At 36.3% G+C, this 27,905-nt stretch overlaps 1 protein-coding gene across 4 annotated transcripts; it reads left to right on the top strand.

Moving 5' to 3' along the window:
- The first annotated feature begins 55 nt into the window (after positions 1-55).
- NADK2 (NAD kinase 2, mitochondrial) lies at positions 56-27,901 on the top strand. 4 transcript variants are annotated; one of them, XM_081316493.1, is made up of 14 exons: positions 56-684; positions 6,353-6,441; positions 7,675-7,763; positions 9,910-9,991; positions 13,670-13,753; positions 17,032-17,168; positions 17,504-17,582; positions 18,935-19,078; positions 21,043-21,098; positions 21,787-21,840; positions 22,575-22,698; positions 24,231-24,426; positions 25,761-25,809; positions 26,664-26,674. In XM_081316493.1, the coding sequence occupies exons 1-12, from the start codon at positions 259-261 to the stop codon at positions 24,367-24,369; spliced, it is 1,503 nt and encodes a 500-aa protein (XP_081172619.1). In that variant the 5' UTR covers positions 56-258; the 3' UTR covers positions 24,370-24,426; positions 25,761-25,809; positions 26,664-26,674. The 4 variants fall into 4 exon arrangements, with proteins under 4 accessions (XP_081172619.1, XP_081172618.1, XP_081172621.1 ...); XM_081316492.1 differs by having other exon boundaries at positions 24,231-25,809; positions 26,618-27,901; XM_081316494.1 differs by having other exon boundaries at positions 57-684; positions 18,983-19,078; positions 24,231-25,809; positions 26,618-27,901.
- Positions 27,902-27,905: the final 4 nt, after the last annotated feature.

Raw genomic sequence — 27,905 nt, 5'->3', positions numbered from 1 at the left:
CCTCGCGTGCTCGGAGCGCTCTAGTCGAGCGCGCACGCAACCACCTGTGCGCGCGGGTGTCAAGTGGCACGCACGCACGAACGAACGAACGAACGAGAGTGTGAGCGTAGGGACGCCGCCTCCGCCTCGGGAGCACGGGCTGCGCCGTTGAGGCGCCAAAACCTGAGGGAAGGTCGCCGCTCCGTTCTTTCGCCTTCCGCTGTAGGCAGCCTTCGGCAGCGGCGGTAGCTCCCGGAGGACCCTTCCCGAGCCCGGGCTATGACCTGCCTCCCAGGCTACCTGAGTGGCGGCAATCCCGGTGCCACCCTCCGCGCCTTGCTCAAATCTTTACGGCGGCAACCGCCGTCAAGGAGGCAGCTCAGCGTGCCGCGCGTCCGCTTGGCTGAGCCCGCCGCTTCCTTCGCTGCCGCCGCCGCCGCCACAGCTGGACTCCCCCTGCGTTGCCCGGCACTGGCGGGAGAGGGGTCTCCTTCGTCGCCGACCTCCTTTCCCCTTCCCTCTCCTCCTCCTCCTCCTCCTCCGCGGCGGTGCCTCGGCTCCGGCGGCCGCTCGAACTGGTCCTCCAAGGCCGGCAGCGGCTTCCGCCCATCCCGGGTGGTGGTGGTGGCCAAGACGACCCGTTACGAGTTCGAGCAGCAGCGGTACCGCTATGCGGGGCTCTCCGAGGAGGATCTCAAGCAGCTGGTAAGCGTCGGCACGTCGGGTGGAAGGCACGTCTCCTTTCCACGGGGAAAGGAGACGGTGGAGCCTAGAGGCGGGGTGGGGGCAGGTGTGGCGGCGTCTTTTGGTGGCTTCCCCCCCCCCAGGTGTCCCAGACGATGTGGTTTTTTGGGGGGGGGGCGGGGGCCGAGGGAGTCGTCCTCCAGCATACCTGGCCGGCCTCAGGCTAGGAAGGCTGCCTTAGGGACGTTGAAAGGTTTGACAGACCTGGTCCTTGAAAACTTTTAAGAGAACTTTTATCTCTGGTTGTATCTCTGGTTGGTTGGTTGGTCGGTCCGTCTGTCTCTTTTTTATGGCAGGGATCTTGGAGCAGGAAACACAAAAAGGAGGGCGTTATAATGTGTGCACGTGCACGAAGTGCGCCTATTTTAATCAAGGTTTGATTTGAGTTTGGGGAAAAAAATTTATCGAGGCTGCCTCCAGTTCCAGGAGGAAGAAAAGTGGGTTCTTGGAGAGGAAGAGTTGCAAACCAAGGATTGTTGTTTAACATCCTAGAGTCAGATTCAGTTATCGTGAAATAAACAAGTCCCTGGTCAAGCCCGTTGGTTGCATTTGAAGTAGTTTATAAAAGTTATATCCAAGTAAATATCAACATTGGCATGAGATTTGTTCTCTTTGCAGTAGTACATCCAGATCTTGCTATTCCATAGGCCTTAATATATACTTAGATATGGTTAGAAAGGATAGGAATAAAACAAAGAAATCTATTTCATACCATACTGCCTTGTGGTTGAGTATGGAGGCTGATCCAGTAGACCTTGGGCAACCGGCTGAAAGAAAGTTGGACTACATATGTTTTTCCCACATACTTACTTTCTTCCAACAATTTACAGTTAAAGAAGTTATGTTTTAATCAATATACTGTAGCCAGTATTTAAATCAGATGACTTTACAATGTCATTATTAATTTAGGGAAGAGGCAACTATAAATATTCTCAGTTACACAGAGCAGCAACTATTGACATAGAAGCACCAGTCCCTTTATTATTCTAAGGTATGGTTAAATAAAAGGTATGGTTAAATAAATTTATTGTCCAAAAATATCAGTTAGAAATAGCACCTACTCACTTCCAAGCAATCCATTGGTCTTGCTACAAATGTTATAGTACAGTCTTATGTTTTGGAATCCCAGGTTTCAGAATTCAGTTATGATGATTGATACAATAATTCTGAGATTGTAGTACAAGGTGTCATTTAGGGAAGACTGTTGAAGCACATGAGTTTGGCTCATACCTCTATTCAGAGTTGTACAATATGCTGCAATCATTTTGGCAACATTTAGAACATTTTCACAGGATCAAACTAAAGTCCTATCTAGTTGGTCATTATGTTCCTATAAGCAGAATCTTATCTTACTAGCATTTACTTGTTCCAGAGCAACTGGCCTTTAGAGACCCACAGCCTTTGATATTAGAGATAGCCCTTATGACTGATAACAATTGACATACTTGTTCTCCATTAAGTTGATGAACTCCATTCAGCCACCAATATCTTCAAAGAAATTATATTGTTTCATAGTATTGGTATTATGCAAAGGAAGAGCTAAAGGTAACCAGTTAAGTGGTAACGTGGAACATTACATTCTTAGTTGTTCAGTCTTTAATCATGCTTTGGGCTGGTTCAGTCTTCACTAATCTAGAGGCTTTAAGTGTATTTGATTTCAACTTCTATCATTTCCAGCCAGTACACCAGACTGAAGAATCTTGGCTAGATACTTCAGTTATCTACTTTAGTTGTTAAGTTTTCATTCTTAAGCTTGCTGTAATTACCTTTTTAAAAAAAATGCTGTGAAATGTAATTTTAGTTAGCCATTCTGATTAATTTTAACTATATGCATACTGTAAAGCAAGTAAATAAATATATATGAATGAAATAAAATGAGAGCCAGTTTGCTCTAGACTAGGTTAAGGCACCAGACTAGAAACCAGGAGACTTGTTTTGTCCTAAGCATGAAAGCTGCCTGGGTGACCTTGGGCCAGTTGCTCTCTCAGCCCGCAACGATTGGCTCAGGTGACAAGCTTGTTGGTCAATTCCTGAGCAACCAATGGATCACCATTTGTTTCATCCAGAAAAAGTAGATATAAGGGAAAAAATATGAATGATATAAAATAAGAGCTCAAGAACAATTCAGTTCTTGGATCTGCCAGATCTGTCCTGAACATCCTGTAATACTTTGAAGTGGACTGGATGGATGCAGACAGAAAATATATTCCACCAAAAGCATTTGTTTTGCCCTTTGGTAGACATTGGGTTTTTGTTTTTTTTGCAGCTGTGTCCCCATTCAATTCAGCTTGGCAGCAGTTTTTTAGAGCCATGTGGATGTATTGTTTATAGTTGCTAGACTACTGGTGTTTCCCCTAAATTTCAAAACAGTTAGTTTCTCCAGAATAAGTGGCTTACTGTAGAGCGGTACTTTCACACAACCACCAGTGATTTGTTGAGGAATAGAGTAGAGACAGATTTTGTCCATGGAACATAGTGCTGTTAAGCTCTTACTTATCATTCAAGTCTTGCTCTGTTTTTCTGATGGCAGCAGTGGCAGTTCCTTAAAGTGGTGTCACTGTGCTGAATCCGATCTTATGTGCACAGGATGCTTTGATAATGGAAGCAACGCTTCCTGATCACTTGTATTCATTTCAGCAAAACATTTCAGTCTTTTCCCAAGGATTTAGAAATGTTGGTACTCATTTGAAACACTTTTGTCTATTCAGTAGTGATAAAATAGTTGCTAAATAACTTCTTTAAACACTGTTGTGGTTTTTGCTTCTTTCTATTGTATTTACCCTAAATGAAAATGACCCTGAATTTGAAACAAAAGGAAGATTAGATAGAAAAATATTATAAACACAAGCAGAAATTCTTTTCAAAGCTCACACTTCCCCAGTTTGTCAATCTGATTTACCAGCTCCTTTGAAATTCTAGAAATTTCCCTGCCCCAATTAATGTATGTATGTCAAATTTGTATGTGTGTCTTTCTGTGTGTGTGTATATACACACGCATACACAGTACACCCTCCCAGAAAGGGCACAGACAAGTTTAAAAAAATTATTGACAGCTAAATAAACTTAACTGCTAGCAAAATAAAAAAGATAACTTGTATTTTTCCAGTTGCTCCAGTTTTGTTGAAATGTTCATTTTGTGTCTCTAAATCAAAAAATTGCAACTTTCTGGATAGTTCCAAACATAGATAAGTTGGTAATCTACCATAGATGATGAATTGTTTTTGGCAGTTATAGAAATAATTTCCCTCTCTTTCTTGCAGCTATTTACACCCTAACTCTTCAGGACAGTAGGCTAATAGTAAATTTCAATTTTTACCTAGAATAATTAACATTTATGGGGGTTTTGTAACCCTTCCAGTCATGATTATACTTCAACATCATTAAAAAAAATTAACCATAGACTAGAATATAAAAAGTCTGAAACACCTATGTAGTATCTTTTTTTCCTGGAATGTAGTTTTGCTAGAACATTCTTAACCCAATGAGATTGTCTTTGTTGATATATACAGTCTCTGAAAAAGACTTTGAGAGTGAGTATTTACAACATGTTCTGATAGCATTATCAAAAGGTCAAACTTTGGACACATTAAAGAAATGTTTTCAGTGAACTAAGTTGGTTTCATTGTACAATTTATATTGCAATGATAACTAATACAAGTAAACTTGGAAAGAAAGGAAAGAGTAAAAAGGAAAAAGAAAATAAAAATATATATAAAGAAATTACTTCTAGTTCTCATCACAAGTATAAATAAATTTGGTAGCTCTTCACCCTTATAAAGTTAAACATATCTTTTCTTCCTGTAACCATTCCTTATTTACAAGCAAATCCATAGATACATCAAATTTTCAATAAATTATTTTTTTGAAGGATGTCAACATCAGGCTCTAGAATCACAACAGCTTAACACTTCATATTAAACTGTGTTGTCACTAAATAGAGCAGAGTTGAACATATCAGTTAGCTCTGATAAGGAGTTCACTTGCAATGTGACTTATGTACATATGAGTTTATTGTGAAACTAAGAGCAGCAGTTGTGCCGTTCTAATTATGACTCAGTGTGAAGGTTTTTTACTTTAAACTTCTGCTATACATATTTTAAAAGTTTCTAATGTCTTGGGTTTTTTTTTTTAAAAAAATAAGGTATTTCAAAATTCCTGGAGGTAAATAACACACATAGCATTCTCAATGTAATTTGTGGGTTACATTCATTGAGAATTGCTCTGAGCAGGGATTAATATAGAAATACTATGTATCTTTTTATTATTTCTGACCAACTATAGTCTGGTATATTGAGTAATTTTGTAAAGAGTTGATGTTCTAATCCCTTTTTTGATGCATCATGTATTAACTTGACTACTTAATTGAAATGAAATGTAGCATTGTTCCTCTAACTTTTTGCTGGACATGTACTCGCTTTGCTGTGAATTTATAATATATACAAGTTGTACATTAAGAATCTAGTTTATCTTTACACATGCAGCATTGACTATATTCAGACAATACTCTTTCAGTTTAGTCAGTCAAATACTCATAGTTCTGCGCATCTTTCAAAATATGTCCAATCAGCTGAATAGGCGGACAATGAATACAGAGAATGCAGCCAAAAGTTTGAGGGCTGTAGAGAATTGTAATGAAGTGGTTGCTTAAAATGGTGCTGTTAAAAATATGTCTGATTCTGTTTTCCCATTTGTTCTATATTTTCACTGATTTACTAGATTTATTTTAAATTCTGTTTTCTGTTTGGTTACTGTGATTGAAATTACTCAAACGTGTGTAGTTCCGTGTAAGCTTTGGAGCTTTTCCAATTTGTTGGCAGCCATATTCATATAATTGGGTCACATGATTTTGTGTACTAGTTACTAGGTAGTAGGAAGTTTGTATGCAAACGTTATTGCAACTATTCCCTTGTAATGATAAAACTATGTCCTGAGGTTTAGACTTAATCCACCACTCCTCTCTACAGGGTGGAAAGTGTTTAAGAATGATCCATCCGGGAGAGTAATAGACTGTTCTAAGAAAAATGTTTTATTCTAGTATTAAAAGCCTGGTCATTTGGAATATGGAGATGATCCAAATAACTGACATTATTGTTCTAGGAGGTTGTATTTTTCTATGCAAAGTTTATTTACAGAAGCGTCATGTTCACTGAAACTGAGGAGAAATGAAGTAGTCAGAAAATAAATTCAGACAGAGGAAAAAAAATCAACTTGAACTGGGAAGCTGTAGATGATAGCTTCCTAAAAAGCAGAATATGAAGCCCACTTGAAATCATTGCTTCATTTCCTATCTTGCGTTGAAGTTATTAACCATCATTTCTTGGTTTGAGCAAGATGGAAAACTTAGTGAGGGTAATATGTGAGGCAGCTGTTGGTAGATGGCATAGTGTTCGGTTCATTAAGATAAAATTTGATTAATATGATTAATGCTTATATATAAAGTCTGTAGGCTTACAGCTTAAAATGGTAGTGTGTTGCAAACTCTTACACTGTTTTTTTATTTTAAAATATTTTTTTAGAGGTGTACTTGCTTCAATTAGTGGAAAAGTAAATAGTTTCTAATTATTTGCATTCTAGCTTTTTAAAGTACCTGTGTTGTTTCAATTTATTTTGCCAATTTTGTGTTTCACAGCTTGCATTAAAAGGATCTAATTATAGTGGTCTATTAGAGCGGCATCGGATTCATACAAAAAATGTGGAACATATTGTAAATAGTCTAAGGTAAGGGTATATATCAAGAATTTTGATTATAATTGAAATAATGTCAGTGAGCAGAGGCTCTGAACATTTATACATTATTCTTATATTCTCTGTTTTAAAAATATTACATAATGGCTCTGATCTAGTAGTACAAGTAGTCCTCAACTTACAACTGTAATTGAGCTGGAATGACAGACATAAATCATTCCAATTGTTAAGCAGGTCACCACATGCCCCTTCCTGATTTTACAACTTTTTTTGCAGTAGTTGTTAAGCAAATTCATTGTTCACAATGGGTGTTTTTTGCTAGAAACCAGAAGTAAACACCAATTTTCAGCATAAAGGTCACATATTGTGCTCACATGATTGTGGGATATTGCAAACAGACAATTGGTTGCTGAGCACCCAGAATGTGATTACATGGCTGAGGGGATGTGTGTAACCATTAGAACCTCAAATCTGGATTATAAAAAACCCTGGGAAGGTCAGTCGTAACTTCAAACAGTCGCTAAGCGACTTGTAAGTCAAGGACTACCTGTATATCAGCACTAAGAAGCACATTGGATTCAGCCTCAAAAGATACTTCTGAATGGATGGGAACACAAATGTAGCAAATGCAATATCTTAAAGCAGAAATGTCTTTGCTGAGACCCTGCATGCTTTGAAACACTTCTGCAAATAAAATCTGAAGTTCTAACAGGTAATTTTGCTCTTTGTTTCATTCTTATGTATAGTAATATATCTGTTGTCATTGTTATTCCTTGGTCCTTTTGACTCAGTGTTGACTCCTGGTGTTTTCTTGGCAAGCTTTTTCAGAAATGGGTTACTATTGCCTCTTCCTAGGGATGAGAGCTAAAGCACGACTAGCATTCATGGCGTCCTGATTTCTAGCCTAGTGCCTTAACCACTATACCAAACTGCTTCCTACATTTTTTTGATTCCAATTGGGTTCATCTTAATAAAGCATCAACAAAATTCTGATACTTTTGTTTAATCCTTGCAGACACATAGATTACATGGCTTTAACATGTGAGAGAGCTGAATGTTAATAAGTGGATATTTTCAAGGAACTGATAATTGATGTAAATTATTGATCTGTTCCATAAGATTGTCAGCAGTTCATATGAATTTTGTCAGTATTTAGGCTTTACTTTTCACTCCCTTTTTTCCTAGGAGACATTGACTGTTTTCGTTTTTTGCATTTTTAGCTGTGAAAACTGGAATAATCACTTGCTTTTCAATATCTCTGTGTAGAAATGAGAAGATTGAAGTTCGGCTTGTAAAACGGAGAGACTATGATGAAGAGACTGTCCGGTGGGCAGATGCTGTTATAGCAGCAGGAGGTATTAACTTGTGAGTGGGGAAATGTATTTTGAGTTATTGGAAACTTGAGTAAATTACTTTTGCAGAAAGCCAGATTTGCCAATCTGCAAGTAAGTCTAAGCTAAAACATTGGTGAATTGCCAGGCCCTGATGAGACTGCAAGATCCAATCAAGTCCAATCCTTTGTTATCTTATACCTAATTGACAGAATATTGCCAAACTAAAGCTATAACTTTCTTACCTATTGATATATCCTGAGAGATTCTAGTGTGTGATTACCCTGAACTTTTTTGCCTCTTCTCTCTGGGATAAGTCTCCCCATCTTCATACTGTCTCTCAGGCCTCCCAGCTTGCACCAGTCATTTGCACACCCTCTTTAACATGTGCCTCCCATCCAGCCTTGCACACACTTCTCAATTCATGCCACATCCTTATGCACTCTCCCTGACCTTGTCAGGCCTCTCACACATATTCCTGACTCATGCCATAACCCTGGGTATTCTCCTTCATCCTTATTGCACCGTTTGCGTACCTGGCCTACACTGTGCCTGTATCACAGCTTTGTGTACTGTTGTGCACCCTCTCCAATCTAGCAGCAGCCACCCACCTGCCTGCCAGCCCGGGACTTGCATTGACTTGCATTGAGTCAAGCTATTCTCCAAAGCACCTGAAAGCAGGACAAGAAGCAACGGATGGAAACTAGTCAAGGAGAGAAGCAACCTAGAACTAAGGAGAAACTTCCTGACAGTTAGAACAACTAACCAGTGGAACAACCTGCCTCCAGAAGTGGTGCATGCTCCAACACTGGAAGTTTTTAAGAAGAGACTGGCCAGCCACTTGTCTGAAATGGTATAGGGTTTCCTGCCTGAGCAGGGGGTTGGACTAGATGACCTCCAAGGGACTTTCATCATCATCATCATCATCATCATATTATTATTATTATTTTTATTATTATTATTATTATTATTATTATTATTATTATTATTATTATTATTATTATTATTATTATTATTATTATTTTTCTACTTACTTTGGTTGTGGGAAGTCCGCAGGAAGTTGCTTTGCTTAATGACTGGGGGATTCAGTTAATCATGGGAACTGGACTGCAGGGATTACTGTTGCTAAGCAATGCAGCTGTGCTTTACAACCACATTGCTTAGCAATGGCAATTGGTTCCAGTTGCCAGGGTGCTGGTTGTCAGTGTGTGATTCTGAACCAGGTTATCCGAGCATCTTGGATTTGTCTGCCCTTGCGAACAAGTCAAATAGGGTCAACTTAATTCCACGTCCCATCTGTACAAATATGCCAACTGATGAGCTTTTGGAAGTAGGCATTTTCAGTAACCTCTCCAATATTTCAAAAATCCTTCCCAACAGATGTTTGGTTTAATCCTTATCTTCTGGATTTCAGAAGAGACCTAGTTATTCCATTAAGTACAGAAAGGGAGGTTATGCTCCGATTGAATATTTGAATTTGCTAGATATTGTATTTGTACTTATTTTGTATAATTTTAATACTGTATTTGTATTATTTTATGGGTGAATTTATTATTTTGCGAGAATACGTTACCCCAGGGGTAGGCAACCTTGGCTCTTTTATGACTTGTGGACTTCAACTCCCAGAATTCCTGAGTCCGTGCTGGCTCAGGAATTCTGGGAGTTGAAGTCCACAAGTCATAAAAGAGCCAAGGTTGCCTACCCCTGCCTTACCCCAACCAGCCATTGATACAAAAAATTACTATATTGAGTAGGTCATAATAGATTATTGTTCTTACTATTGCCATTGCCAAACCTTGTAGGTAGTCAGAAAGATACTATGCTGTGGAACATTGCTGAGAGCTCTGATAGGACCATGAGATACATACTTCCCTGTCCAGGAGAATCTAACAGTCATCCATCAGAATATTTTACCAAATGAAGATTAATTATCAGTTTAACTGAGTCTGAATCCTGAATCAAGAATTATCCTCTCCAGGAAAGCACGTACCACTGGGCTCTTTGTGACTGCCCACAAAGATGTGTTAACAGCCCCCAAATTTGTTGAGGCACATATCAATACATACCAATCTCTTTTTTCCCTTAAAATGTTTGTCCAATATCCCATTTTGGAATGTTAATTTTTTTTATATAAACATGGTCTGATACCAAACCATTTATTTTTTCCTAGGTGATGGAACAATGCTTCTGGCGGCCAGTAAGGTCCTGGATCAATTAAAACCTGTTATTGGAATAAATACAGATCCAGATAGGTGAGCTTAAGATTTGCTGGCATCTTGTGATGAGGTTGGGAGCCAAATAAATAATTGACACATTATAGCAGTTTGAGCCCAATAGATACTTATGGTGCATTATCTTATACTCAACCTTTTCCCCACATTTTTTTTACCTTTTACCTGTATAAAAATGTCCTCAGAAACATAAATGGTCAAAGCTTAATTCAGTAGCAGCAGTATGCTAATCTGGAAAAAAAACCAAAATTGTTCTGCAGGTGTACAAAGTATTACTATAGGTTCATAAATGTAACTGTTCTAAAATCTTTGATGTCAAATATTTATTTGTGTCGCACCTTTATTATTTTTACAAATAACTCAAGGTTACAAATAACTCAATACTACTCCTTGCTCCTATTTTCCCCACAACAATAACTTTGTAAGGCGAGTTGGACTGAGAGAGAGTGATTGGCCCAAGGTCACCCAACTGGCTTTAATGGCTAAGGCGGGACTAGAATTCATGGTCTTCTGCTTTCTAGTTTGGTACCTTAACTACTAGACCACTGACCCTAACTAACTCTAATCCTAATCCTATTGCCTTAACTGCTAGACCAAACTGAGTTTATATGCTTAAATAAGTCAGATGTTCTAAATTTAAGTTCTACAGTTTCCAGGATCAATGTATTTTATTTACCTGCTTTTCTCATTTTCCCCCACAATTAGTATGTAAGATAGGGTGAGGTGAGAGATAGTAACAGGCCCCCAAATAGCTAATAAACTCCATGGTTAAGTATGAGCTAGAATATTGGTTTTCCTGATCCAAATCCAACACTAATTCTAATATTACATTGGTATTCATTGGCATCAAAATAAATTTTAGTCTGATAGCTCATATAATTCTAATTAGAAATGCATTCATTGGCATTTTTAGCTCATGAATTATATATCCCGAGCCCATTATAATGTAAATATTGCATTGTCACCTTTTGGCAGTCTTCTGATTAAAATCAACATCCCTATTGCCTTTTTAAAATTTTCTTCTTTTAAATACTATAACTTTTGTAGTTTTTTTGTTGTAATAGTCGAATCCTCACTGCAGAGTTCATCGATAATTGGAGTCAATATATGGTGGTGAATTTCGCTTTTACCTCTTATTGTTCTAAGAGTAAATGAGTGTTACTTGATAATAGCATTTGATTATCTTGAAGTAGTGGTACTTTCCACCTTGCTGTACACCTAATGCTATCCAATGTTCTGTCCTTCATTGATTATATGTTAAAATGACATTTCATTTTAAGCAAAATGAATCTGTCTCTTGTATGTCGCTGCATTAGACTATAAAGTTTTTGGTTTTAAATATCATGTACTACTTGTACTGCTCTTTGTCTCTAAAGCTATAATTTGTGGAGTTGGGAGGGTTGCCTTCAAATCAGTCTTAATTCTTTTCTTGACAAATGGTTTGCCATGACCTTCTTCCTAGGGCTGAGAGAGAAACTGGCCCAAAATCACATAGCTGGCTGTGTGTGTAGCAGGACTCATGGTCTCTCTACACCAAACTTAATTCAGCAACACCTAATCTGAAAATAGTAATATTCTGTTTTAATAACCTGTATCATGAGTTGATGGGAGGTAAAGATCAATAAGTAGTTTGTAAAATAGCCTTTATGTTAATCCGGATGGCCCCCGACCTTCGCTCCTTCCGGCGTGATCTAAAAACGTATCTATTCCAACAAGCCGGCCTGGCCTGACAGATTTGGGTTTTACAATTTTCTCACTCTGTTACTTTATTGTATTCCTACTTTATTGCTCTGTACACCGCCCTGAGTCCTCCGGGAGAAGGGCGGTATATAAAACAAATAAATAAATAAATAAATAAATTTGCATAAAACAACATGAGAATATTGCTGGCAAAAGTGGGTATTCATTCCTTATAATGTTCTGTCCAAAATGTGTCAAAATTTACTGGTATTGTTACTATGAGCAGGGAATGCTGCATATGACATAGATATAATTAAGGTGATAATTTAGTCTCAGGTTCTCTATATTATTAAAAGTATTACATGAAAGCCTTGATAGATTAAAGCCTTGATGGATATTGGAGGTCAATATTTTTGGACTGGTATGGTGATAACCATGGCATATGCAGGAGAAGCAAAAGACATGTATTTTTTTTCCTTTTTACTCTGCTTGTAAAGAGTTTGTTTAGTTGACTTTGGTTGGAATAAAAATGAACCTAAACATATTTTACATATCTATGAAACGAAAAGAAAAGGGGTGTGTGGGTGATGTAATAGATCTGAGTGAAGATGATCTGATTTTGTACAATTGAAAAATGCATGCAGAGAAACATGATGTAAGTGGTCTGAGCATAAGTCCTTTCATATGCAAACATGATAAAGAAATCAATTCACATGTAAAATTGTTGGTTGTTTATGATGAAAAATTCAGAGGCTTGGTGAAGGATGCTTGGGTGATGAGGTGCTTTGATTCACTTTGGTAGTGTCAAGAGTGAATCTTGGGAAAAAGTGGACATGGAGGAAGAGGAAAAGAAGTAAAAGAAATGAGAGGGGAAGAACTACTGCAGGAAGAGAAAAATCCTGTATGAATAAGTATTAGAAGATAAATTAATCTCCAAACGATGATTGAAAAGTGGATGTGAGGAAAGACGATGAAATAAAATGAAAAGAATTATGTCACAAGGTGCCACTGAAGTGCATGGAGAAGTATTAATAGGTAATATTGAAAAAAGGGTGCTTGGTGGAATGGCGAGCCTCTGTAAGGGGTAACATCTAGCATATAAGCAAATGTTTGCAGCAAAGATTAGGAAGGGATGCTCTGAGTAAAAATATACTCAGAGAGCAAGTAGTATTCATCTCCGTTATTCCACTGAAAATGTTGTACATGTATTTTCCTAAATTGCTGATGTTATAAAAATGTGGCTTTTTGTAAGGAATGAATATTTGTCAAATAAAGCAAAACTGCTTCTATGTAAGAGCATGTTTCTACCCACTTTGCGATATGGAACCGGGGGGGGGGGTTGAGTATGTCTAGAGAAATACCAAAGAAAGTTGAATGCAGTCAGAATGCAATACTTAAGAAATGGGGGTAGAACAGGAGAGGGAAGTAGCGATGCAATTGCAGGAAAATAAGATGCTGACTCCAGAACACTTTGTGACATACAGTTGGTGCCTGAATTCAAACATGCTTTACTTTGCACCCTTTGCATTCTGTGTATTTCTTTCTTGTCACTCACTTTTGTATTCAGTGTGCATCTGTTTATTCTGCATCCCGCAGCATCTTTAGTACTGAGAGGTGAAACGTTATGAAAAGAAATAGTGAATTAAATGGTATTGCTGTATTTTTCTATATATATTTTTGGAAATGTCTCATACCTTTGATTTCTGTCGCTTGCTATTTCTTATTCCCATTCTGTGCATTGCTAACACTGCCCACCCCAGAAGGGAAAAGTGTGATGGGTATGTTTTTTTTCCACAGTTGTTGCTTTTGTCCACAGCTTAAATTTAAATATTTAAATTTAAGTCATGAACAAGAATTGTTATGAAATAAAAGGCTTTAGTGTATTCTACATGTCTGTGTGAAATAGTTCATAAATTGGTCGGCCCCTCATATTTGCCAATTAAAATGCATGAGAATTCAGTTAGTTAAAGTAATATAATCCATTATTATATTACACATTTCTTTTTATTTTATATACAGATCTGAGGGCCATTTGTGTTTACCTGTACGATATACGCACTCATTTCCAGATGCTTTGCAGAAACTTTATAGTGGTGAATTCAGGTAATATTAACGTAAATTCCTTTGTCTTTAAAAATAATTTTAGGTTTTAGACAAATATTATCTAAGTATCATTGATATCTATTGGGGATAAAACCTAATGATTATTTTTTTCCATGTAGAAGTATAGGAATCATTGAATGCAAAACAGTGCTTAATTTGGACTTACATCATATTTTGAAGTCAGTTTTAAGTGAATTCAAAATATTGTCAAGAAATGGGCAGGAATTATGATAATTAATATAACTTGGGAGAAATCACTGTATTATACCTCACAAAAGAAAAGAACAACAGTGTAAGTCAACAATGTAATTAAGCTTAATTAATGATGAAACTCACTATTTTTTAAACAGAAAGTGGTAATAGTACCAGCATTAAAAATACTGAGAGATAAAAGGGTGCCAATCTGTCTGACAAAGCCATGACAAGGTTGCAGAAATACCAAATAAAATGGACAAAGATCTAATGGAATAAACATACCTCTTCTTACAACAGCCAGAAGAAGCTAAATGTGCTCAGTGGACACAACATGCTGAAAACCTGTCAGAACAGGAAAAATGGTGGGAGGAATGGGTTTGGTTGGAATCTTCAGTAGGAACAATTCATGTAGTTAAAGACAGGTTTTAATTATGAATAAATTTGAAAATAATGGTGAATATTTCCTTCCCTTCCCTATTTCACATGGCAGCACCCATCACATTTTCCTACATAGAGTGCAAATTACTTAGGTTCTAAAAAGGGGAACTGGATAGAAAACACTTTTTTTTCACTGAGTTCCTTAATTTTAAAAGTGTCATGAGAGAAGGCTCTATAAATGGTAGAAACAATAGAATAATCAGAATAGCTTTAAAAAAAGATATGTATATATTGGTCAGGCTGATCATAAAATGTGGTTTAGCCAGAAATTTAATTCTGTTGATAAGATAATAATAAATTCTTGATCATTGTGTGCAATAATCACCAACTCTACCAGCTATTCTTTGGTATACTATTACTCTGCTTAATATTTGTTAGAGAGGCTAAGTATTTTTAAAAATAATTAAAGTAAATAATGCAGAATTCCAAAGAATAGCTAGAAGAGATAAGAATGCCTTCTTAAATGAACAATGCAAAGAAATAGAAGAAAACAATAGAATGGGGAGGACCAGAGATCTTTTCAAGAAAATTGGAGAGATGAAAGGAACGTTTCATGCAAAAATGGGCATGATAAAGGACCAAAATGGCAGGGACCTAACAGAGGCAGAAGAGATTAAGAAGAGGTGGCAAAATTACACAGAAGAACTATACAAGAATGAGCTTAACGCCCCTGATAATCACAATGAGGTGGTCACTGACCTCGAGCCAGACATCCTAGAATGTGAAGTGAAGTGGGCCTTAGAAAAGCTGAGCAACAACAAAGCTAGTGGAGGTGACAGTATTCCAGCTGAGCTATTCAAAATCTTAAAAGACAGTGCAGTAAAAGTGCTACACTCAATTTGCCAGCAAATTTGGAAAACTCAACAGTGGCCACAGGATTGGAAAAGATCAGTTTATATTCCAATTCCAAAGAAAGGCAGTGCCAAAGAATGTTCAAACTATCGCACCATTGCACTCATTTCTCATGCTAGTAAAGTTATGCTTAAAATTCTACAAGCTAGACTCCAGCAGTATGTGGATCGAGAACTACCACAAGTACAGGCAGGATTTCGAAGAGGCAGAGGAACAAGAGATCAAATTGCTAACATACGCTGGATCATGGAGAAAGCTAGAGAGTTCCAGAAAAACATCTACTTCTGCTTCATTGACTATGCTAAGGCCTTTGATTGTGTGGATCATAACAAACTGTGGCAAGTCCTTAAAGAGATGGGCATACCAGACCATCTTATTTGTCTCTTGAGAAACCTATATGCAGGCCAAGAAGCAACAGTGAGAACTGGACACGGAACCACTGATTGGTTCAAAATTGGGAAAGGAGTCCGGCAAGGCTGTATACTGTCGCCTTGCCTTTTTAACTTATATGCAGAGCACATCATGAGAAAGGCAGGGCTAGATGAATCAAAAGTTGGAATTAAGATTGCCGGAAGAAACATCAACAACCTAAGATATGCAGATGATACCACTCTAATGGCAGAAAGTGAAGAGGAACTAAAGAGCCTCTTGTTGCGAGTGAAGAAGGAGAGTGCAAAAGTTGGGTTGAAAGTAAACATTAAGAAAACCAAGATCATGGCATCCGGCCCTCTCAATTCCTGGCAAATAGATGGGGAAGAAATGGAGGTAGTGACAGATTTTATTTTCCTGGGCTCCAAGATCACTGCAGATGGGGACTGTAGCCAAGAAATTAAAAGACGCTTGCTCCTTGGGAGGAAAGCCATGTCAAATCTAGACAGCACACTAAAAAGCAGAGACATCACCCTGTCAACAAAAGTGCGTATAGTCAAGGCGATGGTCTTCCCAGTTGCAGTGTATGGCAGTGAAAGCTGGACCATAAGAAAGGCTGAGGGCCAAAGAATTGAAGCCTTTGAACTATGGTGCTGGAGAAGACTCCTGCGAGTCCCTTGGACTGCAAGGCGATCAAACCGGTCAGTCCTAGAGGAGATCAACCCTGACTGCTCTTTAGAAGGCCAGATCCTGAAGCTAAAACTCAAATACTTTGGCCACCTAATGAGAAGGAAGGATTCACTGGAGAAGAGCCTAATGCTGGGAAAGATTGAGGGCAAGAGAAGAAGGGGACGGCAGAGAATGAGGTGGCTGGATGGAGTCACTGAAGCAGTAGGCATGAGCTTAAATGGACTCCAGAAGATGGTAGAGGACAGGAAGGCCTGGAGGAACATTGTCCATAGGGTCGCGATGGGTCGGACACGACTTCGCAACTAACAACAACAAATATGCCTACAGAATATCTTCTAAATATTGTATACATATGTGACAACAGATCTGGCAAAAATAATGAATTCAGCAAGTCATACTTTGATTGTAATAGGAATATAATCATTAACTATATTTTGAGGACTATTAAAGCAATAATTGCATTTTACTTTTACTTAAATAGATGGTATAATATTTAGATTGTTTGATTTCACACTAAATCATCTTCTACCATTCTGAAAATTCATAATTTAGACTGTGAATAAGAGTATGAATTTCATTCCCATCAACTAAATTTCTTTGTGAATTAAGTAATGTTTATATGAAATAGTTAATAATGTTCTGAATGTTATATGGGTCAGTTGTAGTGATGATTCATGGAAAAAAATGATCATCTATTTCAATTGCTTTAATTTTTGTGTTCTTCATCTTTAAAGATGGCAATGGAGGCAACGAATCCGGTTGTACCTTGAAGGAACTGGTATTAACCCAGTCCCTGTAGATTTACATGAACAGCAACTGAGTCAAGAACAGCATAGTAGGGCCCATGTTAATGGAAGATTTCAGGATCAAAGTGAGTACTGTTTTTCTCCCAAACTGTTTTCAACTCTGATGATTAATTGTACAATGTTTAATTGTGCCCAAACTTAAACCATCATTTTCAGCTCTTAATTTACCATCTCAACAGAGTAGGAAAACATATTCAGAATAAAAATCAGATGCTTCTATTAAGTGCAGAACTCCTTTGAATAGATGCAGCCAGGTTAGTATAAAATGAATGTTTTCATATCAAGTCTGAAAATAAGGATCATCTTAATTTTAGTTCAGAGACATTTTCTTGTTTGAGTGTGTTTTTAGAGACATCTGCTTGGCCTATATTTCACCCATGTAATTTGCCCGTGATTGCAGGATCTCAGATTTCTGAACCACACCTCTTGCCTGTAAGATCATTAAATGAAGTCTTTATTGGAGAGTCTCTCTCATCCAGGTATGCTAAGCATCTACTTGCAAGCATTACTGTTTGGCATAGCCTGTAAACATAATACTTTTATTTATATTAAAACATTTCCAAACTACTTTGATTCATAATCTCCACAATCAATCTTTATATTAATTTCCTTTCTTACTGATTAATCTATGGAATTGCATTCATACCTGATTACTGAATCCAAATGATAATATTTTGCTTCTGAAGCCTGTGAGAAAGCAGTTACAGTGCTATATATTTCAAGAAGTCTTACACGTTTGTTTTATTGTGAGTTGTTGAAAGAAAAATCATTAGCTGGTCTTTAGCGTATCTTAATTTGCGCCTTGCATGTTATGTGTTGGTACTGGATTTTTTTTATCACTGTTTCACTGGGCTATATTATCTATGCCTTTTCTGGCATTGTCCAATAGAACTTCATATTGAAATAAAAATAAATAAGAGTAATCTTGTTTTAAGGATTTACAGAAACCTTTTTTTATCTTACTGTAGTGTATTTTAGTGCTATGCAAAACATTCAAAAGTTGCACTTTCAAACTATACCAGTGTTAGTGAAGCATATCTCAATTAAATTCCAAAGCAACCACATGTTTTAGAAACCTTTCATGGCTGCTTTGAAAGAACATAGGATTTGATGTAGTTCCTCCTAAAAGCTTATTGTATACACATGGAGCAGCTGCACAAATATTAGTGTAGGATGTAAGGAAACAATGTTGAGAAAATGATTTAATTCTAAAAGTGGAACAGAACTATGAATGAAGTGCTTGGTGGAATAGTAGATCAGAAGATCCAAAGATATGTCAGATCATGGATCTATTATGTAATAGTAGGAAACATGAAATCATAAACTAAATAGTTGTAGCTGATAAAGCTGAGTTAAAAATGGTTTTGACAAGTTAAATTTGTTCTGTAGATGCATTTTTCTGCTAGCAATATGATTTGAAAGAGGACATGTTTTGTACAGATTAGAAGGGACAAGGGGATTTTTCCTACTTGGTGCCTGAATTCAGAATTTCATTTTGAATTTTAATGACAATAGGGATAAATATGTAGAAGGGAAACTACTATGTGTTCCTGTTGGTGCAATACTAGTAGATTTCTTGCTAATTGCAAACAAAATTACTAGAAAATTCTAAAAGGCTTTCAAAATGGCTTGCTCTTGTACTAACAACATGCTGTAGTTTTGAAAACTGATCTAAAAACCCCTATCCATCAAAAATATATCTTTATTTTTTTAAATCTGCTTTTTAAAACTGCTGCATACAAATTCAGTAGTAAAATTTTCAGCCATGTTTGAAATTAGCCTTTTTAGACTGGTAAATGCCTGATTTCGGGCTGTGTTCTGTCTTATTCAGGGTGAACTATAAGTCCTGCAAACCCAGTTTTAAATTCTCCCTTCATAGGGCTTCTTATTATGAAATATCAGTTGATGATGGTCCATGGGAGAAACAAAAGAGCTCAGGTCTCAATATATGCACTGGAACTGGATCAAAAGCTTGGTAAGTTTGGTGTGCTTCTGTCATATCACTTATCTGTGGAAATCTTCCAAAAGGAATAACACACAGCACATTTATTTTGATACAATATAAGATATCGCTGTTATAAGAAGTAAGTTGTAGAGGGTTTACATTTACTGAGTTCTTTCAAGCCTTACCTATTTTATATGTCACCAGGTATGTATTTGAGAAAAAAATATTTGGGGGGAAAAAAAAGCTCTGTTGAACTTATTTTAATGTTTGGTACTTTTCTGAGAAACATTCATTTAAGGTGATTTCCAACAAATGTACTAAAATATAAATCTGAAACAATGCAAATATTTCAGACTTAACTCTTGTTAAAATCACAAGAGTTCATTTACTTATTTAAGAGGTGGTTTACAGATTAAAATAGCAATACAATATTTTTTAGAAATTCAGTAATTATAATTATATGCCTTCAAATCTGCATCTACTCCTGGCAACTGCCTGGACAAGAACTTGCAGTTATCTTGGCAAGCTTTCAGAAGAGGTTTTCCCTTAACTCCTTCCTAGGGAGAGTGACTGGCCCAAGGTCATCCAGCTGTCTTTGTGCCTAAGTCAGGACTAGAACTCATGATCTCCTAGTTGCTAGTCCAATGCCTTAACCCAGGGGTAGGCAACCTCGGCTCTTTTATGACTCATGGACTTCAACTCCCAGAATTCCTGAGTCAGCACAGCTGACTCAGGAATTCTGGGAGTTGAAGTCCATGAGTCATAAAAGAGCCGAGGTTGCCTACCCTTGCCTCTTTTTATATATTTTAAAATAATTTATATCAAATTGTTAGAAAATAGCCAGCACTACACCTGTCCCCAAAGGCTTTCTGGAGGAAAAAAAAACCCTACATGTTTTTATCAGTTTCTGGAAAGCTACAGGCTTGAACATGTTAATATAATTTTTTGTAAACAATTTGTAAAATATTTTTTTATAAATCAGTAAAAATTAAAACCCTTATACATTTTTGAATATGAATATGGTACACTTATATTGTACATACTTCATATTACTGGCTCTGAGTAAATAGAATTAAATGGGTAGTCTTTGTACTGAAAACAACTTTGCATTTATCAATATTATAAGATGACGGACTTGGAGTTAGAGGATCCTTTGGAAATTTTTTCCAATATTTTAAAAAAAGCGTGGGATACATTGCAGCAGGTTTTTATGGTACAGATACATCATAGAATATTCTTAATAATTTTAAAAACACGAATCCCAGGCATATTTACTTAAAGTATAAAATCTTCGAACACCGGGATGGATAAAACAGTCGTTTATCATAGAATACTTATTCAGAGAATAAAAAGAACTCCAACAATTAATTGCATAGCTATGTGCGAAAATCTTATTAAATTGTTATTTTAGCTTTTAAGTACGAAATGATTTTTGATTATAAATTTCCATGTACTAAGAACATATTTCAATACTTGTAAAATATATACATTATTACCCTTATGGAATAATGATTTTAGAATTCAAGTGAATGTTCGTTTTCTAGAACATATTCTTTGAGCACTCAAAATAGACATAATTTATCTTTAACCTGCTGGGCTACAACTGCAGTTCTACTATTCCCCCAATTTTTCCAGATAAAGAGCTAAGCATGCTTAATATTATCCCAAGAAATGCTTATTGTTTGCTGAAAACAAATTGAAAGTAAATTCGTTTTGGTTTAATCATTTCCAGGATTTCCCAGCCTTTAAATCAAAATCTTTGTTGTATGGTTGAACAACCTAGTGGGTTCTGGGAATTTTTGTTTTACTCAAACTGCTGTTAAATTTTATTAGCCAACGTTTTTATTGTTCTTTTTTCTTCAGCTTCCAAGTCAAATATTGGTTTATTGAAATAACAGTAATATTAATTAAAATAATAAAAATGCTGGAGATAGGGAGAAAGGCTTCCCAGCTAGAGTTGATCTAGGTACTATTTTTTTTTAATTTTCTTTTAGGTCTTTTAATATCAACAAAATAGCAAATCAGGCTGTGGAAGAAATTCTTAAGATTGGTGAGTTCCTAATACCATGCTCATCACTGAAAACAATGAAAAGAAGTGTTCAGAGTATTATCTAATTTAATCTGAACTTGACATAGTCTAAAAGTACATTGTTTTTCTTCAGAGACTAAATATTTATCACTTATACATCAATAACACCACTTTGAAATGCTACTAAAATGATATAAAAGTTACATCCCTTTTAAAACTGCTTATAGGAGTCTTAATTTCTATAACGGGAAATAAATTGAAGAACACTTATAAGACTTGAAAAGCTTTTAAAGAACTGTACTTGACTTTAGAAAATAAAGTCTGTATTTTATTATACTTTTTGTTAAACAAACCAGATTTTTTTTGCTTAACATAATCTTTATATCAGAAGAAAGGATGCATTTTGGGAAACTGCCTTTAAATTTATCAGGGATGGGGAACCTATTGCTTCCCCATTTTCCTATATGTAATAGACATATACCGGTATATTTACTTTTTATTTAGATGAGATTATTCTGTAAAAATGGCAGTATATTCTGTATGTATTTCCCTTATTGTTTGGTCAGATACTGGTCAGAAATAGAAGTATCTTTTAGAATTTTGTTTCTTATTTTTGTAAGAGTAACTGAGTATTGTTCTTTGCCACATGTTATCTAGCAAATGCAAAATATAATTTTCTATAGCAAACAATTTTCTTTTCATTCAATAGCTAAAAGTTATGAGAGTTTAAAGCTTCCATTGAACAAGGAACTAATACAGAAAGGTGAGATCTACTTTTAGCATGTTTAATCATTGTGATTTACCAATTCGTTTTGTTCTTCAATTTTGCTCATTATTTCAGAGTTACAGAAGTAATCGACATTATTTTATGCATTTAACTTACATACATTAATATAATACATTAATTTAAAGGTTTTTACATCTGTAAGTAAAAATGGGGGGCAGTGCTGGGCTTCAAGATGGCAGTCAGCAGCTCAGGTTCAAGATGCAATGGGCTGAGCTTCCGTTTTTTTCCCCAGCTCCTGCCAGCCTAACAGTTCAAATGCGAGTATACTACAGTGGGAAGGTAACAGCGCCCCATGATTGATGCTGACCACATGACCACAGAAATGTCTTCAGACAGCCCTGGCTCAATGGCCTTGAAATGAGCACTGTCCTTTATAGTCAGCTACGACTAGCAGAATAAAATCTGCAGGGATTCCTTTTTACATCTGTTAATAGAAACCAAATAAATTGAATGTAGTTCAGGCGCTTCTTCAAATATTTTTCCAAAATCTCTGAGGGGACAGGCTAACATAACATTTAGTATCTTACAAAATAACAGATTTAAAGCAAGTTAATTTCCATAAGATTTTAGGAATAATCTCTACAAGCTTTTCACAGCTTTTCTGTGTTACAAAAAATCAGAAAGCTTAACTATATAAAAAAAGATAATTTGAGCACTAACTCTTAGTGTACTACTTAAGGAACCTGACTAATTGACTTCTGCTTTTTCAGTAACAAATGGATATAATGAATCACTGCTCTATAGTCCAGAGGAACCCAGGTTGTTTTTTAGTATACGAGAACCCATTTCAAACCGTGTTTTTTCAAGTAGTCGGCAACGAGGCTTTGCTTCAAAGTAAGTATTACTAGTAAGTGTTTATCTAACCATAATTTGAGCAGCAACTATTTTAGATTCAGATCTGGGAGGTAACTGTTTTCAGTTGATCTCTAGGTTACTGAATACAATGTAGGAATATGAATTTTAATTTGGAAATCCAAAGCTGATTGTCTTTATTAACTATTAGTTAAAACGGTAAAGTTGGGTAGCAGTTTTGACCAATACCAAAAGAATTTTTGAGTTTACTTGAGTGTAAATGTAGTACCTGTTTGCAACTTTTTAAAATAAAGCAGATGCATCTTTTATTGGATCATGTGGCAGCTGCAGGAGGTAGCTACACAAACCATAGAAAAGACTTAGCTGCTTTAAAAAGCTTACAGACAGGTGCTCTTGTGCCCATTGATGCCCCTTTTGGAACTGAATGCAAAGTGCATTCAGCAAATTCTATCACTTTATATAATATAAGGGATGTAGGAACTTTACAGGCATTTTTTGTCAAAAAGCTAAATATAATTGACTTAAATGAGAGCAAACAAAAGAAAAATGCACCAAAGGTTATTTCTTCCTATGGAAGCAAAACTAATAGCAAATACAGTTTTTGAAAAAGTATGTTCTCTAAAATGATGATAGGTTTTGTAAAAATAGTGTTATAATCTTGGTTAATTGTTTCTTTTCAATTTACAGGAAAAAGTATGTTTCATTCTTTTTTTCCAAAAGCTACCTCTGCAATAATATAAGGTTCCATTTGTAATTAATGTTTCATGAAGATATCCACTGAAAATGATGTATACTTTCTCCTACCATAGTTTTTTTTGGGTGGAACCCGTAATTAAATGTGTTATTTCAGCAGAATAGATGAAAGGGCACTCTGGAAAAAGTTTATTTTATAATTGAGCAAGGTTCTCATTTTTCTTGAGGCTTGCTTCTTTTTGTAATGCTACAGAATTTTGAAATTCTCCCTCTTCAAGAATGCCTGACAACCTCACTCTTTTCTTAGGCATTCCTATCTAACAAAACCAGACGTTCACTAGAAGACTTTCCATTATGATCATAATTGAGCCTAACATTTCTGTTGCTAAATGAGACATTTTAAAGTGATTTTTGCCACAATTGTTAAGTGAATCACTGCAATTGTTAAATTAGTAACACAGTTAAATGGATCTGGCTTCCCCATAGACTGCTTGTGAAAAGCTTGCACACAGTGATCACATGACCCTGGGACACTGCAGCCATCATAAATACAAGTCAGTTGTCAAGCCTCTGAATTTTGATCATGTGACCATGGGGATGTTGCAACCGTTATCAGTGTGAAAAATGGTCACGTCACTTTTTTTCAGTGATGTTGTAACTTCAAATGGTCACTAAATTAACTGTTGTAAGTCGAGGAATATCTGGAGTTTAGCAACATCATACCATCCCCCAGATTAAATAACCATATTATTCCATCTTAAGTTCTATCAATTATGTGTTGCTTCTAATCTCTATTATATGCATTTGAAACTATTCACTTGATCAGGTGTCAGAAATATTTTTCTTTAATGTATTTTCAGAGTTTGCATTCGCTCTCGTTGTTGGGATGCCTGTATGGTAGTAGATGGAGGAACTTCATTTGAATTTAATGATGGAGCAATAGCATCAATATTAATCAATACAGAAGATGCACTGCGTACTGTTTTGCTAGAAGACTGAAGACATCATTGAGAGTATTCCAGTCTTCACAAATAAATGAGCTACATCAATTCAAATGTGAAAAAAGCTCTTTATAGATATTTGGGAAACAAAGATTGAAATGACTTTTTATTCCTTCTGAATGAGAAACTCCTGGAAAAATCAGTGTTTTGCCATTTATTGCATCTTGTAATATGAAATATAATTGGTTTATACCTCAGACCAACAAAATTATTAGCCCTTCAAAGCTTGATTCCACAGGAATGGAGGTGGAGTCAAATACAGTTGGTATTAATATTAAACTGTAAACTTCAATGGAAGTAGTGTACTACTGATTCAGCAAAATACCTTGAAATTCTTTCAGTTTTTAAAGCAAATAATATCAAAGTTAATCTAAAAATGTTTGGTCATACTTCAGTGTGATAAGCCAAGAATTTTTAATAATACTTTTCTATTCAGAAACAACTTTAATTTTTTTTAATTCTGCATGTTTCAAGTAGAATTCATTACTGTCTTCTATTATAGTCTAATATTCATACTTCTGCTATAAACCATGTTTCTATTTACCATTGCATTTCTCATATCATATCGAACTGGCTACTGAATTCCAAATATTCCCCCATCCCATATGAGCACCAAGCATTTAAACTTAAATGGAATTAACTTAAGCATATTGAAAAATCCAGTGCTTTGTTTAATTGGGCTCTAGAACAGACTCAAAGCATGTGGCTCCTCTTTAAGTTTCTGAGAAACCCTGCTGGAGCTTTGGATAGGCCAGGGGTAGGCAAACATGGTTCTTTAATGACTCATGGACTTCAACTCCCGGCTATGCTGGCTCAGGAATTCTGGGAGTTGAAGTCCATGAGTCATAAAAGAGCCATGGTTGCCTACCCCTGGGATAGGCCTACCACAAGCGGAAATAAGGATGCATCTGAGTGTTGGCCAGCTTAATTGTTTGTTCTATTCCCAAGGACAGGTGCTCCATTAAGTAGGTTCCTAAGATAGCAAAAATACACAATATCATTCCTTTAAAAATTTAACTGTGTATTTGTGTTAGGAGTATAATAATCTTTACCTATCCAGTGCAGAAATATTCATGCATTTTGAAAATGACTTGTTTTCACAGTCTGTAAAGCATAGGCACGAATAGTTTCAAGATATGGAAGCATTTTGTTCACAGTATGTGTTTGAAACCCAATATTATACAAGCAAGTCCAAAAGTTTTTCCACTCAGGGATAGAATCTTCTTTGCATTCCTCCCAAATCATTTCTAGAAGTTTCCCCTAGTTCTGAAGAACTTTGTGCCTGGGGGGTGCAGAATGGAGAGATTTATTGGACCCTTTCCTAGTTCTATCTGTAGAAACTGTTTATCTTACAGAATTGAATTCGCTTCCTCACATTTTACTTGACAGGTTACAGAAGTGTGACCACTGCCAACCTCTTCTCCTTCATTAATTTCAGGTAGCTACTGTATGCAGAAGTCTTTGCAAAGATAGTATTCAGCAGTATATTAGTTTATATTACTTATACCAGGATATTTTGCAGATTGGCTGCCACTAAAAAGAATCATTCTTGCTGGTTTTAATGACATTTTGAAAATATCACAGAATGCATTAGCTCAGGGGTCTTCAAACTTGGCCCTTTTATGACTTGTGGACTTCAACTCCCAGAATTCCTCAGCTAGGCACCCTGGCTGAGGAATTCTGGGAGTTGAAGTTCACAAGTCCTAAAGGTCAAGTTTGAAGACCCCTGCATTAGCTGCTTTTATTTGAAATAATGATAATTAACCTGCAGTCTGAGGGAACAAAATGATGAATTGTTTTTCTTAATTAGAAAGTATGGTAAATTATATCTTCAGGGCTTAACGTGAAGAGTCAAGAAGATTGAAAATCAGTTTTGCAATTGATCATAAGCCCTTTAGAAGACAAAGGAACAATGGAAAAAAGAACACTGAAATATACATGTCAGGCTTTTATCATGGAAAGCTTCTAAGTCTTTCAGTGAAAGTGTGAGAGCTGTTTACATGTCTGTGATGTTAGCTATTGGGAAGCTGAAATGAATGGACTTTGTTTCAAGGAAATATTTTTAAAACACGAGTGAGATAAAACCGGGATGGATATGCTCTGTAATTGTTAGTTTAAAATTAAGGAAGTTGTAAAATGGGTTCATTGTACCCAGTTTGTTTTATGATCTTCAAATTCTAAAGTTGACATTGTTAATTTGTGAGTACGGGCAGCTTTAACATGAATATGTTTTTCTTCTTCCCCAGCATGCTCAACTCTCTGTGCCTAAGTCTTGATTCTCAACCTTTCTAGATCAGTGAAGCATTTGGAAATTTTGAGTCCAGGCCAACATCTGCCTTGGATTGTGACTGTTCCCAAAATGCCTGCCTTGACAACCTTAGCCAGTCATTTACAAGAAGGCAAACTGATGAAGATTCTTTCATGTGGAGGTGTGTAGACATTTGTAAAGAAACACTTGGCTGCAATTGCACATTTCCCAGATTGCTTTTGTGACTGTGTGCAGCTAAGACTATGTAAAGATACACTCGAGATTGACTCTTTGCTTTGCAACTTTTCTTGTTGTCTCTTTCATTAAGAAAAAAAAAAGGCAGAATTGCTAAGGAGATGCCGATGGCAAACTCTTGATAGGACTTACTAAATATCTGAATGGTACTGTGTTCTCATCACAAATGGATTATCATGTTGAAAATTTATGTCCCATTTCCTTAAATTATGCCGGTGAAGGGTTAAAAATAGTACTGTTGTCCATTAGATACAAAGACAATAAAAAGATGCAAGGAGAATGATGTGATTGAAATAATGCGATCTAAAATTTGAATTGTACTTGCTATTTTCTATGTTCTTTTTAAAGAAAAAGCAGAGGATATCATAGAGGGCTTTTTGAATCCTGCCACATTAAAAAAAACTTTAGTGTTCTTATCATCTGGCTCATGCCATCTGGGTGAAGAGTTGACTTTTTAGGGGAATACAAAATCCACACTAAATGCCAAGCCAGCCTGCCTGATATGACATCAGTGACTATACCACAAGTGTGCCTCCAGGGCTTCATATTATCTGTCCGCCCTACTGGCCAGTCAAGTAGCAGTGGGAATGGCTTGTGTACTGCAGGCAATCAGCATTCAGACTAAGTTTAGTACATTTTGAAAAGGTCACCTTTTGTTTTCAGTCGCATTTTGAGAGGATAAAAATGTTTCTGTGTTTGCACATTATGCCTTGCCAAGGAAAGGTGCTTGTGCGCTATAGAAAACCTTCTCCTAACCCTCAACTTGCTGACATTCTGGACCTCCCTAATGATGCAATTAAATGTGCCAAATGTGCTTTTTTAAAAAAAATGAGCATCCAAGAAACAATTGAGTGACAAACTATAGATTTTCTGGCTATGATAACAGAAATGAAAATAGGGTGAAAACAAGACAGTCTTTAAAACAATTATTCTCTTAAGAACATGCCTTTAAACCAAAATTTCTAAAAAGAAAGCAAATATTGCTATGTCAAAAATATGTGCGCAAATTAAACTCAATACAACTATGCCTT

Source organism: Vipera berus (assembly GCF_964194415.1).
Source record: "Vipera berus genome assembly, chromosome: 2".
NCBI classification, from domain to species: domain Eukaryota; kingdom Metazoa; phylum Chordata; class Lepidosauria; order Squamata; family Viperidae; genus Vipera; species Vipera berus.
This window is presented reverse-complemented; position numbering and strand designations above follow the sequence as displayed.